The 15,755-nt window shown below is 50.6% G+C and overlaps 1 protein-coding gene across 6 annotated transcripts in view; it reads right to left on the bottom strand.

Annotated features, from left to right (window-relative positions):
• The window catches only part of Arhgef7 (Rho guanine nucleotide exchange factor 7), a 111,182-nt gene that overhangs the window by 12,751 nt on the left and 82,676 nt on the right, over positions 1-15,755 (bottom strand). For 5 of the 6 annotated variants that reach the window (XM_036209227.1, XM_036209225.1, XM_036209231.1 and 2 more), the window contains 9 exons: positions 13,831-13,969; positions 13,098-13,157; positions 12,333-12,479; positions 10,126-10,212; positions 7,728-7,806; positions 7,443-7,582; positions 4,643-4,867; positions 2,995-3,088; positions 545-634 (listed from right to left, as the gene is read on the bottom strand). In XM_036209227.1, coding sequence (XP_036065120.1) covers positions 545-634; positions 2,995-3,088; positions 4,643-4,867; positions 7,443-7,582; positions 7,728-7,806; positions 10,126-10,212; positions 12,333-12,479; positions 13,098-13,157; positions 13,831-13,969 — 1,061 coding nt within the window. The remainder of the gene's footprint in view (positions 1-544; positions 635-2,994; positions 3,089-4,642; positions 4,868-7,442; positions 7,583-7,727; positions 7,807-10,125; positions 10,213-12,332; positions 12,480-13,097; positions 13,158-13,830; positions 13,970-15,755) is intronic. The other variant, XM_036209226.1, reaches the window with a different exon arrangement.

Raw genomic sequence — 15,755 nt, 5'->3', positions numbered from 1 at the left:
AAGATAGGAGATCCACAGCAAGTGGTTTCTATGCCAAACAGCCAGTTCCAAAACAGACAGGAAAGAGAACCGCTAGGCTCCACCTGCCCATCAAAGGGCAGTGGCCTCTGAGTCAGGCGGTACTCCTGGATACTGCCACGCTCTAGAACCCACCTGTGGGGACTTAAGAGCAACCACCTGGACTCTGCCACAGAAATTACCATTGTTTATTTAAAAATAGTAAAAACAAAAATTTTAAAGATGAGAGAAATATGGCTCAAGACTTGAATTTTAGATTATTTTTAAAAGCTTTAAAAAGACCCAGTAACACCAACAAAGAGGAAAGTAAACAAAGGGACCTCCACCGCCTTCTGCATGCCACTGGATAATTAAAGCTCCACAAAAGATGCAGGCCTCACGGTGGATGTTCTCTAGGGCACCGCACTGGGCACACTGTCACGCCACTTGCTAACTAAGCTCCTGCACCCTCCCTCCACAGAACAGCTGGGTCCATGGAACAGCTGCTCGCAGACTACGCCCACCCAGGGTGAAGAGGGACACTCACTTGAGTTCAGCGTCTGCCGCGTCTTTGCACTGGTGCAGTAAGCCTCGATGACCTTCAGGATCTGTGCATCTTCCTCCAGAGCAGCTGTGCCTGTTCCGAGACACGTGAGCCCATCACCACTCCACACGTATCCCAGAATATGCTGGGCAGTTAAGGTGCCAGCCTTCACTTTCCCATTGGCTAATCTCTGAGTTCTTTAACTAGTTATAAGTAGGTATATTAAAGAGCTTTTAAGGTTTTGAAACTAACACACTAGGAAGGGTGAGCAGCACAACTCTGTAGAGTTCTAAACCCCTCAGAAAAGAAGTTCCCCCACGACACACCGGAAACAGCAGGAGACTGGAATACACAACCCATGGAGACAAAGTCTTTTGAAGACAGGAAGTGAGACTCAGCCAAGCAGCCTGGTTTCACAGACTGGGCTTCCACACAATGTGGACAGAAAAGCTGTGCGGAGTACAGACAGGAAACTTCTAGAAAGGCAGATCATAGGCCTTTAAAGGGACATTCCTTGTGACCCAGGAATTCCCATTCAGACACTAATGTAGGAAATTTACCATGCCAAGCACAGAGGTGCCTCAAAGCCCTGCCTTCAGTGTGCCCCTGGCGCCAGCTTCCTCTCTAGGCAGAAGCCAGAAGAACATGTGAGGAGGCAGTGGGGCCAGACACAGCCTCTCACCACCACTGTGCTCAGAGAAGGGTGACCCGTGGAAGAAAACCATTTTTGTCTTCTGTATTCTTCTCTTCTGGTTCCCTCCTAGGTTACTTGGCTATGTTGTTTTTTAAGTTCACCTATTCTAATAAAAACACAGAAGACTACAAGGCTGATGTTCTCATAGCTGTAAATAATTGTGCCTCAGTAACTTTTATGTATGTATTTCTTTGAGACAAGGTCTCACTATGTAGCCTTGACCAGGCTGACCTCTGAACTTACAGAGATGTGTCTGCCTCGGTGTCCTGAGTGCTGGGATTAGAGATGTGCACCACCATGTCCAGTTCTCAGCAACGTTTTAAGGAAGTAAATTGTATATAAGGCAAACTGAATCTTTACAAGATAGTGGACTGCAGTCCCCAAAGCTGAAAGCCCTACACTCACCACCTGAACAAGTCATTAGGCAGGTTCCCACAACACATGGCTACCTCACAAGAACCCAGAAGGCTGCAGCAAAAGCTTCGTTCCCTCTGGGCAGCAGAAGCCACCTTCAGTCAGGTGTGCTCTATCTGGCTACGGTAACCAGCTGCTCTCTCCACACTCGGGTGAGCACATGCACACCGCACAAGGGCAGAGAAAGGGCCATTAAAGGCAGAAGCAGAGGGCAGGCTCGCTGTGTCCACAGCCATGCCAGTCAGTCTCCCCCCAGCAGCAGAGGTTCTGCTGCCGCCGTTCAGTATGGACCACTGCACAGACTGTGTAACCTGGCCTTCAAGCTAACACAACTCATCCAGTCAACAGAAGCTGCAGAGGAGTGAGGTTTGCTGGGCACCAGTCAGGCCCGGGTCCTTGGTCTGGCATGCAATTCCTAACCTGCTGAGACTTTTGGGTAAGGACACAGGCACTAGACTGCCTCTCCTCCAACCTCTGAGCACATACGGCTTTCAGCTAGCTCAGACCTCTCTCATCATCAGAACCATGGGCCCACTAGCCACTCAGTCCTACCTCCAGGCTTGTGTCTCCCCAACCTAAGTCCACCCTGCCAACAGCACTCTACCGATGCACCAGTCAGACAGCTGAGGCCCCTCAGCCTCCCCCACACTCCCAGAAGGGGTGTTGTATGGAGAAGCTGGGCGCTGCTGCTCTCTGTGCCAACTGAGGCAGGCCGCAGGCAGTTCCTCAGCATCCTCGTCTCCACCAACAGAGCCACAACACAGGCACCTGGCTGTGACAAGTGAATGTTTTTAGCACTGATCCACATCTCCTGGGGCAAATCTAACCACCTGAGGACCAGAGCTGTGGACTTGGTCTTCACAGCTTGTCTCACAGCTGGATACAAAGCAGCATTAAATGTCTGCTAGTGACTGAAAGTCTGACCAGCATCCCTATCCCAGCACCCCATGGTGCCAGTCATATGGAAGATACATGGCAGATACTTGTTCAGTAAGGGCCACCAGGCCCAGCTGAGCCCAGCCCACACCTTCCTAACAGACAAGCCATGGATGAGTGAACAGATTCTAGGTCTGTGAGGTGGAGCCAAGGTGACAGGAAATCACAGTCCCTCGGAGATGTGGGCCGGACACTTCCTGGGTCTGCAGTGGGGCTGGAAGAGCAGGTGAGGGTATGAATACAACAGAGTCTTCCAAAGGAGGGGAGGCTGGTAAGGCCTGCTGCACTCTGCCACCTACTTGTCAAGGTGCAGGCCCAGCTCCCCGGACTATCACTACGGGAAGGCCATCTCTTCCACTCCGTGGCGCTAAGGCCCGGGAGGTGGCCATGCCCCCAGGTGGGCACTCACTCTTGCGCACAGCAAACTCCTCGTCTGAAGGCTTCCGCTCGGGCTTGCGCTTCGGCAGCAGCTTTTTCATGGTCTTGGGGCTCTTACTAAGATCCTAGGGAAACATCAATGACAAAACATGCTGACAGACTGCAGGAAACTGGCCAGACACCACCAAGCATCTCCCACCCCCATCACCAGCTCTTCCGTTGGTCTCCGCCAGCGCCAACACAGACCCAAACCAAGAGAAAGGCGACGTTTTCACCATCCCTCTGTAACACTCCTCAGCTCGGATGAAATCCCTGTTAACAGGACCGGACCCCACACATCCCACAAGAGTAAGGCCTCTGCTGAAAAAGAGAAAGGACAGGCGGCCCACACGCACACTCCCCACAGCCAGGGCAGGGCTGTCCACTCCAGGTTGAGTTAAAAGCAAAGGAAGCAGGCAGGGAACCAATGGCTAAGCACGGACTAGTGCAGACAGGACTCCTGGCTTCTCTGTGCAGGCCTGTGTCCCAGCCTGTGTCTGAACAAAGGAGAGACACTGTCCAATAGCACCTTAGCATCTTTCCTTTAAGGTGAAAGAGAGTGTGCGCACAGCATGCCGGATGAGGGTTCAACCAGGGCCATGGGGCACAGACACCCGCCTCCATGGCTGCCGTTACAGTGCAGGGTGAGGCACTTCTGGGGCAGAGCAGACTTTACAGCTGCCTCTTCCATCGTCCTTTGCTGTCACTGCTGTTCTGAGACAATCTATGGAGTCCTAGCTGGCCTGGAACTCACTACAGAAATCAGGCTAGCCTCCAACTCAGCATCTGGGGTGCTAGAATTAAAGGCTTGTGCTACCACACCCTGCTTGACTTCATTTTTGAAAGCTCTCTCTTGTGGCCCATGCTGGCCTCAAACTTCCTACATAATAGGGAATGACCTTAGACAGAAATCAGTTCCAAAAGAACTGTCCTGTGGACTCAAGAGAGCACCCCTTGAAATACAGGAGCATCTACCAAAAAGACCCCGTGCACGCTCCATTCACTCCTCCTCACACTCACCAAAGCTGCACCTCCTCGGGTGAAAGCAAGGTTAGGTGGAGCACGTGAAACTGCGGGCACTTAGTGAAGACACAAGTGTGCTGGGGCTGCACTGGACATGCGGGAGAGAGCGGGAGTGGGCTGAGGAAGGAAGGCTGCGGCAACTCCTCCAAGGCCAAGGAGGCCCTGCCTTCAGGGCTGCACTATTATCATTGGGGAGCCTACTCTTTACCGCCAACAGCCTCAGGACCCCAGGACAGATCTGGGAACAGCAGAATGGCATGCAGTAGGGGAGGCCCTAGCAGCCCCCATGTTCACGAGTACCTTGGGCTCTGTGCCGCCTGGGCACTCCCCCTCAAGTACAAGCACAGTATCTATAGGTCGGAAGGTGGTCCATGCCCATCCTATTACATTTAAAGGTACCTCCTGCCCTTGCAGCAGAAGGAGATGACAGAGTAAGGACAAACCCTCTTCTCAGTTCTGAAGGACTCACTGGGGTCGTTATGCCACAAACAGAAACACAAAACTTTCATCTCTGAACTCACTGAAATGACAAATGGAACTAAGTGCAGACCCTCACACACCCAGATGTCAAGACATGCTCACTGTAGCTGGCAATCTGAGTGGCTGCAGGACCTCACCTCCTTGTAGCAGAGAGCAGCTGAGGGCCGGAGGGGAGGTGCAGGCCGCAGGCAGCTCAGGCTCCAAGGCTTGGGGGTCTTCGGAGGCTCCAGGGGTCCCCAGCTGATGGTGGTGTGTGGGGTGCCATGGTGAGAGGGGTGGGGGAGTGTGTGGTACGCAGGCGTCAGTGCCACAGGCTTGCTGTCCGCGTGCTTGCTGGATGGAGTGATGGGATGGGAGGGAAGCTGCCAGGCACAAAAGCAAGAGCAGAGAGAGCATGAGATGGGTGAGGCCACTGGAGAAGGCCCTAACCACATGGCTAACCCCTCACTCTACCACACTGCCAAGGGTTCTGGGCAGGACACAGAGCTGAGAGATCCACACTACACAGGTTACAGCTGTGACGTCACAGTGTGTAAGAAAACTAGTGCACACATCACAACTTCCAAACAAACAAACAGGTCCTCCTGAATGAAGCATGATGGCTGACGGGGGCATCCTCCCGGAAACACACTATCACCTCTAACACAGGAAGCAGGCGAAACCTAGGCCTGCTCCTCGTGCAGACGGGGGAAAGGAGAGAGTAATTGTCTTGGGGCACAGCAGCCAGGCCCATCCTGTCTACGGCTCCTTCCTGTTTGGGCAAACCCAGTTGCCACAGACTGTGTGAAGACAGGAATACAATCACTTGGCCTTCATAGAAGGATGTTAATCTCTAAAATAAAGGTAGTTTTCTCTTAAAAATCCCAGCCTGTGGGAATAAAAACAGTAATATGAAATCTGACCCTTCAGTGGGGTATGTGGTTTATTGTCTTAGAAAACCCCCAAAACCAACCACACTGACAATGAAATGAAAATGTTAATAAGTATGACTCAAACGCGCCCCTGGATCTCGCGCAGCTGATGCAGTTAATGCACAACTACCAGGATCTGGCTGCGTAGCTCTGGGAACTGAACGCTGGTGAGGTACAATCCTAAGACTGTGAAGGCTGTGGCACCCAAAGCGCCAGGTCACCCACTAGTTGCTAGCTCATGGCACATTACAGACACTATATACCCCTAGAAAATAAGCTTTCTCAAAACAAGCAACCCACAGAGGAGAATGCTGTACCCCATGCCCCTGCAGCAGTAAAATGGTCGTAATCAAACACTGGCTTGGCTCTCCTGGGAAAGGAGAGTGAGGCCTGATGGGAGGAGCAGAGATTAGCTGATGCCGACAGAACTGGATCCCAGGCAGAGAACACACGGGCCCAACTCCAGGGAACATCAGTGTTCCTCTACACTAGCACATGAGGCAGGCACCTTCTCCCTGCAAGACTCCACACTACATGCCATCAAATGCTGGGACACCAAGTGCCCGGACACGGCAAAGTCTATGTGACAGGTGTGAGGAGCCTGACTTCACTCTGCTGCTCTGTACACTCACTCAGGCAACCCATGTCCCTGGGATAAACTTATTACTACTCAAAAGCTAAGTGGTTTTTACTTTTCTATTATTTTGGTGGCACTGGGAATTGATCCCAGCACCTGGCAACGTCAGGCAATGCTCTACCACTGAGCTACACCCCCAACTTCCAGCCGTCTCTTCAGGACCTTTTATTTTGTTTAGTTTTTTTGCTTTTTTAAGACAGGGTTTCTCTGTGTAGCCTTGGCTGTCCTGGAACTCCAGGCTGGCCTCGAACTCACAGAAATCCTCCAGCGTCTGCCTCCTGAATGCTGGGATCAAAGGCGTGCACCACCACCGGGCTCTATAGGACCTTTTGAAGTAAGAAGAAATTATGGAGTACATCCAAACAGACTAAAGTCCTCGCTAACACAATGAGGCACTGAAGCTCCAACAGCTGAGAAAAGACAGCAGGATCCGAACACTGGAGCCTGGTGTGAGGTCATGAGTGGAAAAAGAACCACACGGTAGAGCTATGCTCTTGGGTGCCATGATGACTCGCTGCATGGAGCTGTTGATGGGAAAAATGAACTACACGGCAGAAACTATCACAAGAGTCACACAGAGAAGGGGAAAATCTATAACCATAAACTCTGTCAGCAAAGTTCATTTTTGAAAGGGTTGCTCAGTTTTTCAATAAAAACGGTTAAGTTCTAAGATAACACCAACTTCTCAAGCAAAAATGTTCACAACAAAGTTTAAACACCAATGTTGATCTATTTTGAAATTTGTATCTCTAAAAAATCCTAACTGCTGATGAGTTTTTTATTAAGTGAAAAATAAATGATTTGGGGGAGTAGTTGTTTTCAGTTTTATTTTGTTATGTTTGAAGACAGGGTCTCAAGTAGCCCAGGATGGCCTTAACATATAGCCAAGGATTACCCTGAACTTCAGATCCTCCTGCCCCGACCTCCCAAGTGCTGAGAAGATAGTCCTATGCCACCATACCCAGCTTATGCAGCAGGCACTAGGAATCCAACTTTGCGCTAAGGAGACCTCCACCACCTGAGCCCAGGCCCAACGCTAACAATCCTAAAGTCAGTCAGGAGCTCTGTCTGAGGTCTTTGTAACACCACTATCACGTCTCTTCGGGCTTTTGTTTTGGAATACCATACATAAAGTTTTAAAATCTCATGAAAATCACCTACAAGCCAGTGGCTCCCGGGGTGCAGTGAGAGCCCTCTGAGGTAGCTCTGAGCATCACGGAGCTAGAGAGCTGACACAGACAGAAGTGTCTGTAAGGTGGTTTGCTCTGTGATGACAGCTGCAGAAGCAGGAGGCAGGGTTTAGAACTCCTGCACCCACTGACAGCCACTCACTGCCCCAGCCTGGGACAGCACTGTGAGAGCCCAGAAAGGAAGCGATGTGGCTCTTACTGTGTGTGATGGCACAGAGTGGGGCTTGATGGTAGGGTTGCTGACAGACGTAACCTTCGTCTGCTTCTGTAGGTGGTCCACCCATTCATGCAGGTCCTGCTGGTTGTTGCAAGACACCAGGATCCGCTCGATCATGCTCCCTAGAGAGGAGGAAGAGGAGGTGGAATTACAAGTGAATGCACACAAGCACACAAGACACCCAGACCCTGAGGCCACCATAACACTCAAAGACTGGCTGCCTCTCCTCACTGTTACACAGCGTTTGCACAAGCTGGGGCGCATTACCTGATATCTCAAATGCATTCCTGTGGTTCTCACTGTCCTCCAGTTTTGTGATTGTCATGCCTGTCGTCGGTAGCTTTCCCTAAAAGAGATTCCCCCAAACAATTAATGCTTTTCTAATAAAGAAGGTGACATGAAACATTAAATGACTTTACACATAGCAGCAGACCCGTGTGTACGAAAGAGCTACCACCTTAAATAACAATCAAACCATGGTGAAGAACCCAAACTGGCAAAGTGGCGGAGTGTGACAAAAAGCAGGACTTTCATCCAGTTGGTGAGTCAGTGGGCAGAAGACAGAAGCCAGCCCTGCTTCAAGGACCACACTGCAGCAGAGCGCACACGGCCCAGCTGACGAGACAGAGACAAGAACATACACTGACAGGTTGTACGCTCTCCTCTGTCAAACGAAAAACACAGGAGCTCACACGGAGCCATAAGGTGCACAGCAGCAGTCAAGCTGTCTGTAAAAACAGGGCTGGGGCTCACAACAAAGCAGGAAATGTCAGCTGCAAACTGGAAGGGAACAAAGCTCAACACCAAACAGCTTTCTTCAAACCACACAAACTGTGACACCTGGTGGCCAAAGACCACATCTTTACACAGTCTATGGGTTCGGGACCCAGGAAACAACTGTTAGCCAAAGGCAGGACTTTACCAGCAGGCAGGATAGTACTTGTGCTGACAGGTTTTTGTCAACTAGCTACAAGCTAGGGCCACCTGGAAGCGGAAACCCCAGGAGGAACTGCCAACCTCCCAGTGGTCCACAGGCAAGCCTGCGAGTCGTTTTTCTTGATCAGTGACTGATGCAGCAGGCCCAGCCCACAATGGGAAGCACTACCCTTGGGCAGCAAGCAGCACTGCTCTGTAGCCCCCGCCCCCGCCTTCCTGCCTTCCTGCCTTGACTCTGATCTGGACAGGTAGGCCAAACACCCCTTGACTCTCAAGTTTCTTCTGGTTATGGTGTAAACAGCAGTCCAAAGCAAACCAGCACACCTGCTGACCTGGCTCAGGGAACATGGAGCAGTGTCAGAACCTGGCATGAACCTGGCAGTGGAAGCCAGAGAGGCTGCCAATGTCCAGCACTGCACAGGACAGTTTCCCCACCTTGTGCCCTACTCCAGGTTAAAAAGCAAAACACCTTCTCCAAACAGCCAAGGGCAAAGCTGAGAGCCCAGCAGACGGCTGAGGCAGGGCTGGCTGTCTGCTCACCTCCCCTGGTGCAGTTTAAATCTTCAGCTTATGGAACCTGGGTCCCACTGCCAGTGCTGGCATCCCCAAAGACCACCAGCAGGTAGTCTGTTGTTTTAAGACAGCTCCTGCTATGTAGCCCATAGCAGCCTTAAAACTCTCCATTTTCTCCCTTGGCCTCCAGGTACTGGGGCTGCATGCATGCCCATGAGCCAGCAGTCAATGCTCCACCTGCAGAGATGAACACTGGAGGTGACGACCATCACCAGGGCTGATTAGCATGAACTCAGGAACTGTCTGGAGGACAAAGGCAGCATCCTGCTGCTGGGACACCATCTCCAGTGGCATGCCACTGCAACAGATGACCCCGGCACAAGTACCAGCCGAGACTGAGGCTCTGGGGCATGAACGGGAACCAGGAACAGGCACTTCTCAAGGGGCCTTGCCACTTGGGCACCTCAGCCACCCAGCCTCTCCTTAGGAGGCCGTACATTCTGAGTCCTCTCACACATATCTGCTCTGCCATCTACAAAGGCTCCTTTGGAACAGCAGTGGTGACAATCCTCCCAGGGGCAGATCAAGCCACATCGCCCACTCAGGACTCTACACTCCTTGCCACTTGAAGGTGAAGCAGTGACTGGCATTAGAGCTGTATGCGGAGGCTGGACTCTAGGAGCACCTCCTGGACCTACCTAATGGCCCCACCACTAGTTCCTATAGCAACAAAAAAGGCCCCTCAAGCTTTCTCCTACAATCAGCTCTCGAAATTTTCTCTGGGAAATGATTAAAAACTAATACATTAAATGATAAGTTACGAAAGGTTAAATGACCAGATGACACACCCATTGTATTTGTTTGGGGTGTTCTATCCCTTACAACAAATGGCCTGCCTTAGCCCCCAGCACCTAGCTGAACCTGGGCTGTGCACAACAGAACATGAAAGCCCAGAGAAGCAACGTGCTTTGCAGGGACAACGCAGTCAGTGAGAGAGACCAGCATGGACTGCTCACAAATGTACACTTCTCTCCAGTCACACTGAAAGACACAACAGAAGTGAACTCACAGATAAGCACACAGTCATGACGTTACAGTACCATATACTGTGCTTTACAGACACGTCCAATATGAATGCACAAATTCAAAGGCATCCTGAAAACAACTCTGACGTCCACCACCACCACCAACCAAGCATCAATGTAGCTGTCTTTACCTGGTAGATGAAGCCACTCATCCTGGGACTGGCAGACAACATGAGCAGAAGGCTGGGGAAGAGCAGGAGGTATCGCTCACTCTTTTCCTACATCAGAAAGAACTATTCACAAATGTGTCCAGAGCTTCAGTCCAGACCCGTGGGCCATACACTGTATTTCCTAATTGAGATTTCTACCAAATTATTAAATGCTGACAAAGTATAACCAAGTCGGCACTATTATATTATAATATTATAATTCTCTTCTCACAGCCAGAGAACTATAGTCAGGACAGAACAACCACACACCATTAGATTTTCAAAGCAGGAAGTGACTAAGTGACTCAAAAACCCTGAGCTTGCAAGCTCCTGTGAGATGTCTTTGTCTTCTTTTTCTTTTGTAAGGTTTATGTCAGGTGTGGTGGCACGCACCTTTAATCCCAGCACTCCTGAGGCAGAGGCAGGCAGAGCTCTGTGTTCCAAGTCAGGTCTATATACTGAGTTCTAGGACTGTCAGAACTATATAACTGAGAGACCTTGTCTAAAAAATGAATTAAAGGTTTACTTATTTGTATTGTTTATGTGTATGAATTTCTGCATTGCATGTACATCTGTGTACCTCCTGAGTACAGTGCCCAAAGAGGCCACAAGAAGGTGTCAGGTCCCCTGGAACTAGAGTTACAGAGCAATGTGAGCTGCCATGTGTGTGCTGGGAATCAAACCCAGGTCCTTGGGAAGAACATCAAGTGTTCTTAACCACTGAGCCATCTCTCCAGACCTGTGTGGAGTACCTTTGAATACTACTTGGTAACTTTCTGTTCACGTCACAAAGAAAAAGAACTTAGAAAATTTTAGCGAGGGATGGGGACAGGTGGATTCTTCAGGCTACATGAGAAATAGGACAAAATGTAAAGTAAATGTTGCTCTCATCCATTTGATTTCTGGTGTGCATTAATAGCATTTGCTTCAAGGTAACAAAAGTCATAGAGAACACACACATATCTAAGAGACAAAAGTCCTGAGAACCTGAAAGTCAAGGAAACAGGCCTGAGTCCTCCAGCATCTGAGCCACTGCCTTTCAACATGGGAAGTAGAGTGAACAGCTTTCCCAAGCTCGCTCTCCACAAAGTCACACCCATTCAAAGGGCCGCAGGAATGAGGGGGTGTCTGTACCCAAAGAAGTTGATGAAACGACCTGTTATGTCCTCTTGGAGGCACACAGGCTGGGGAGTACCAGCAGAAGACCTCCTCCCTCGAGGGCATGACAGCCCTGGTTCTTTCTGGAGAATACCCACCACTGTCAGGGAGACTGAGCATTTTGGGAAATGATGCAGCATAGTTATCTAAAACACACCTTAAAAATAACATAGTTAAGGGGCTGGAGATAGCTCTGTAGTTTAAGAAGACTGGCTGCTCTTCCAGTGGACCCAGGTTCAATTCCCAGCACCCACAAGGCAGCTCACAACTGTCTGTAACTCCAGTTCCAGGGAATTAGACACCCTCTTCTGGCCTACACTGCACAGCCTTGTACAAAAACATGCATGTGGGCAAAACACCCAAATTTTTGAAAGACCTGAGTGTTTCAGGTCAGTGTGGTAAAAGAAGAAAGTGACAATTTCTTACAGTATCTACTGGAATGTGGTGGTGACACTCGGCAAGTTCAGCAGAAGCATCTTCTCTGTCCAAATGGCTGTGTATGTGGAAGGTGAAGCTCCAGTTTGCTCTACCATCAAATGGACTACCTCCCCAATGATCACCCATCCACAGCCAACTGCCACTGGGGAGGGATGTCACTTAACAAGCCAGCATCCAAGCTAGGAGTCCCATAAGTAGACACCAGAAGACACACAAGCCAGTGCCATAAATCACCACCAGGCTCCTGAAAGTATGCTCTACCGAGAAGGCTGAGCCAGGCCACACAAGTGTCTCTGGAGGACACCTGTACATGCTGAGACACGTGCTGGTCTCTTCCAGTCTTGAGTGGACGGCCTCTCAGCTCACAGGGCTCTAGGCCAAGCTGATCCCAGGTGGATATATGAACTGGCAACAAGCCGGTCTGCTGTGAGCTTTCCACACACATTGAAGCTCTCCACGTTGTCAGGGATAAAAAGTGGGCCACACGTGCGAGGTGAGGCTCCAAGTACCATCAGCAGCAGCACATGACTCTAGACCCGGAATTCGGAACCTGAGGAGTGGGACAGGGAGGCGGTGGAGGTGGGCCCCAGTACCTCGCTTCCTGCGCACTGAATGGTGACTTGGGACATGTACGTGACGCTGCCCAGCGTCTTCATGTCATCCCCCTCCCAGCCCCGGATGGGCTCCGTCAGAATCTGCAGCTCCAGCTCTTTCCTCTTTCGTACTTCTTGACACTGGGCCTGTGGGACACAGCACACAACCGTTTACACACAGAATCTTGTGCTCATCACACTGCTCCTGCTTTTACAATGACTGCTCTGTACCAGCCGCATGGTGACTGGCGTGACTGCAAGCAGCGGTGGAATCAAGCCGAGGAAACAAAGCGCACACGTGCTCTGGCACCTTAGACTTCACAGGCAGTCCTGTCGGTTTCAGGAAGCCACGTGGACCAGAAGGACATTTCCTTCTGGCTTCTTCGTCAGCGTTTGCCGCAGACAAGCCCAAGAGGAGGAAGTAGCATGTGTCTAAATCACAGCTGGACAACAGAACAAGTGAGGACCTGTGTCCTGGAGGTCACTGAAGAGCCCTGGATGTGGAGGCGGGGGAGTTATGTACAGCAAACACTATGCTGTGTCCTCTTTGAACTTCAAGCATGCCAGTTCTGGCTGTGGTGTCACAGTGCACTCAAGAAGAAGACGTTACTGGCCATGGATTGTTGCTATGTACATCCTTTACCTCATCCCAATAAACACTACATTCAATTCATAAATCACTTGTTTACTGTGTGTCTTTTCCAGTGGGTGTTAATTCAGCATGCACTTGTCCTGATACTGTCTGAGAGAAAGAAAATCACTTACTGAAAGGTTTTTGAAGGCAGTCATGGATTTCTGAATATCTTGCCTATCAGGATGATAATCCTGTGGGGGGAAACGACATGATTAACTTTCACACTGAAAGCATCCTGGAGACTAGCCTAAAAGCTCTTGATCCTCGTCAGCCCTTAGCCTCTCAGTGTCTGAGGGCTGCTTATCTTTTAAGGCACCACAAACTTGAGGAAGATTAATTTGGAACAGAACTGTCATGAGGGGCCAGTAAGCAATGCTGTTTTGTAAACAAAGCCTCATGAGAGCGTGGCCACACGCCTGTTACAGCCATCTCTGACTATCCTGCCCTCTAAGGGCAGAGCTGAGCCGAACAGTTATGAAGAAGGTCCACAGACACACCCAAGCCTAGGAATAAGCAGGGCCAGGGTCCCTGTCAGCTCTTCAAGCTGCCATCCCAGACTATAAAAAAACGTTCCCATTATCACCTTGCAACTCAGGCTCCTACTGTTGTAGCTAAATGCTGACAGGACACCCAACACTACTTGACAACCATGCTTTGCAGCTTTGGAGCACCTGGTGGGCAGATGGGGGCATGAGAATTAAGAAGACGCTCCTTTCTTCTAGGGCTGGATGAGGAGGAAACCTCCATAATTCACAAAGTCCCTCTGAAAACCACTAAGTTACAAACTCTGGACAAGCTCTGGGGTAGTCTCACAGACAGGAGGTCTGACGAGGCTCAGGGCCTCAAGCCAGGGAGCAGAGGCACCTCCATGTGTCTCTCCAGCTCCTTCAGCAGCGTTGGGTACTTGTCCAGGCGCATGAAGGGCTTGCTGAGGCCAGTGGTCAGCACCAGGATCCCAGGACTGCTGGCACCTTTCGATTCCATGAACTCACCCAGGTCCTCACTGAGCATCAGGGGCAAGGAGAGAGAGAGAAGAGGCTCCAGTTAGCGACACGGGACCAGAGCTCTGTGTCAAAGCTGGTTTCTTCTAAGACAAAATGGCCTACTTTGGTGACTGCAGCTTTACACTCACAGATGTGCTGGTTACCATGCGATGTGGTAAGTACCCAAAACCACTCTCTCAAGTGTACAGATCTTATCCAGTCCCACTGACAAAGGGGCCCTAGGCATGTTGGCTTCAGGGGACCCTTTACAAGCTCTCAGAGGTCTCCAGAGTAAAGTGCTAAGAGCTTCCACGGCTGTCGACTTACATGAAGGGCCACACCCTGATGTGAGGGGTGCACCCAAGTCCTGGTGAAGGACCCCATTCTCTAGAAGCAGCACAGACAGACAGCCCAGGTACAGGTTCTGGCATGAGGGAGACTGTCACAGCATCCCCCCTCTCCTCCCCATAGAATATGCAGAAAGCAGGGGAGGCAAACGGCACTCCCACAATCCCAAGAGGATCAAAAACAAGTCCACAACCGCTGTCACCACTCAGCATGTTTCCTACGACAAGCTTCAAAGGCCAAGCACTGCCCAGGGTCTTTGGTTTCTGCTGGACCCTTAGCTGAGGACGGTTTTCTCACAGCTCACCTGCTGGGTTTGTTCTAGGCTCAAAGTCCTGCCAAGAATACTGTCTCCATCCTCATTTGCTCTCCCTAACACACCATGGTGAGTAGCTTTCTCTGAAACAAGCAACTGATAAAGCATAGCCCCATCAAACCGCCTTTCCAATTCAGAGCCTCCCCTTTCACAGCCTTCTCCACCAAGGGAGACGGCCCAGTCATTAAGGAAGTCCAGGGTTTAGTGAGACGTCATCACGGCCACAGTAGGAATCACATCACCACTGCCCAGAATTCCTAAGAACAAAGTCAATTTAAACAAGCCAAAGTAACTGCATGGGATCTGCATTCAGCTTTCTGCTGCTGCCAGGAAAGATACCCACAGCAGAGAAAGGAAAGAGAACGGCACAAAACTTCCTAGGCAGTTTCATCCTGGAGCTTCGCGTTAGCCTCGTAATTAAAGAAAACAATTCATTACGGCTCTTTTGACAAACCGGTGGAAAATGTGTTCTTACAGAACAACTTCTAAACCCATGTGTCTACTATCAGCACAACAAAGGAAAGGTACCCATGGGTGGAAACCTACAGAGCTGAGGATGGCATACACATCAGGAGATCTACACACAGGGACCACGCTTGCTGGGGACTAAGAACGCAGAACAAACCTAAACCCAGGGTATGCAGTTCTGAGCAAGCCCTCCCACCAGCGAACAAAAGCTTACAAAAGCAAAGCTTTCAGACTTGAGTAACGACCTTACTTAGACACTCAAAGACTAGGCTCAGGCATCAAACAGAATCTACAGGCCACAGTGTGGCAGCTGAGGCCCACCAGAGCTCCAAGAGAGCAAAGGCTAGCCCGCACCTCAGCAGACAGCGGTGCTGAAAGGGATGGGCACAAGAGCATGTGGTTAAAGCACCAACTTACGCCTCAGGCGCGGGCTGGGGTCTGGGGCAGGCCGAGGGGGAGCCCGCACAGCTCAGGAACCTCAGAAGAGCACACAAACACCACATCCTGCTCAGTCTGCTGGCTCCTCGGGACTCACACCCAGTGAGTTGTTCCAGGCTGCTCAGAGCAGACCCGAAGGTCCCCACTCCACATTCAGCATGCCACGTTGAAGAGGCAGCTGGGACACTCCCCAGGCAACACCCCGCCTGCGTCCTTCCCCTGTTATTTTGAAATGCCGT

The sequence above is a fragment of the Onychomys torridus genome, chromosome 17, assembly GCF_903995425.1.
Source record: "Onychomys torridus chromosome 17, mOncTor1.1, whole genome shotgun sequence".
Lineage (NCBI taxonomy): Eukaryota > Metazoa > Chordata > Mammalia > Rodentia > Cricetidae > Onychomys > Onychomys torridus.
The sequence above is the reverse complement of the archived record's forward strand: the minus strand, read 5'-3'. Positions and strand labels throughout refer to the sequence as shown.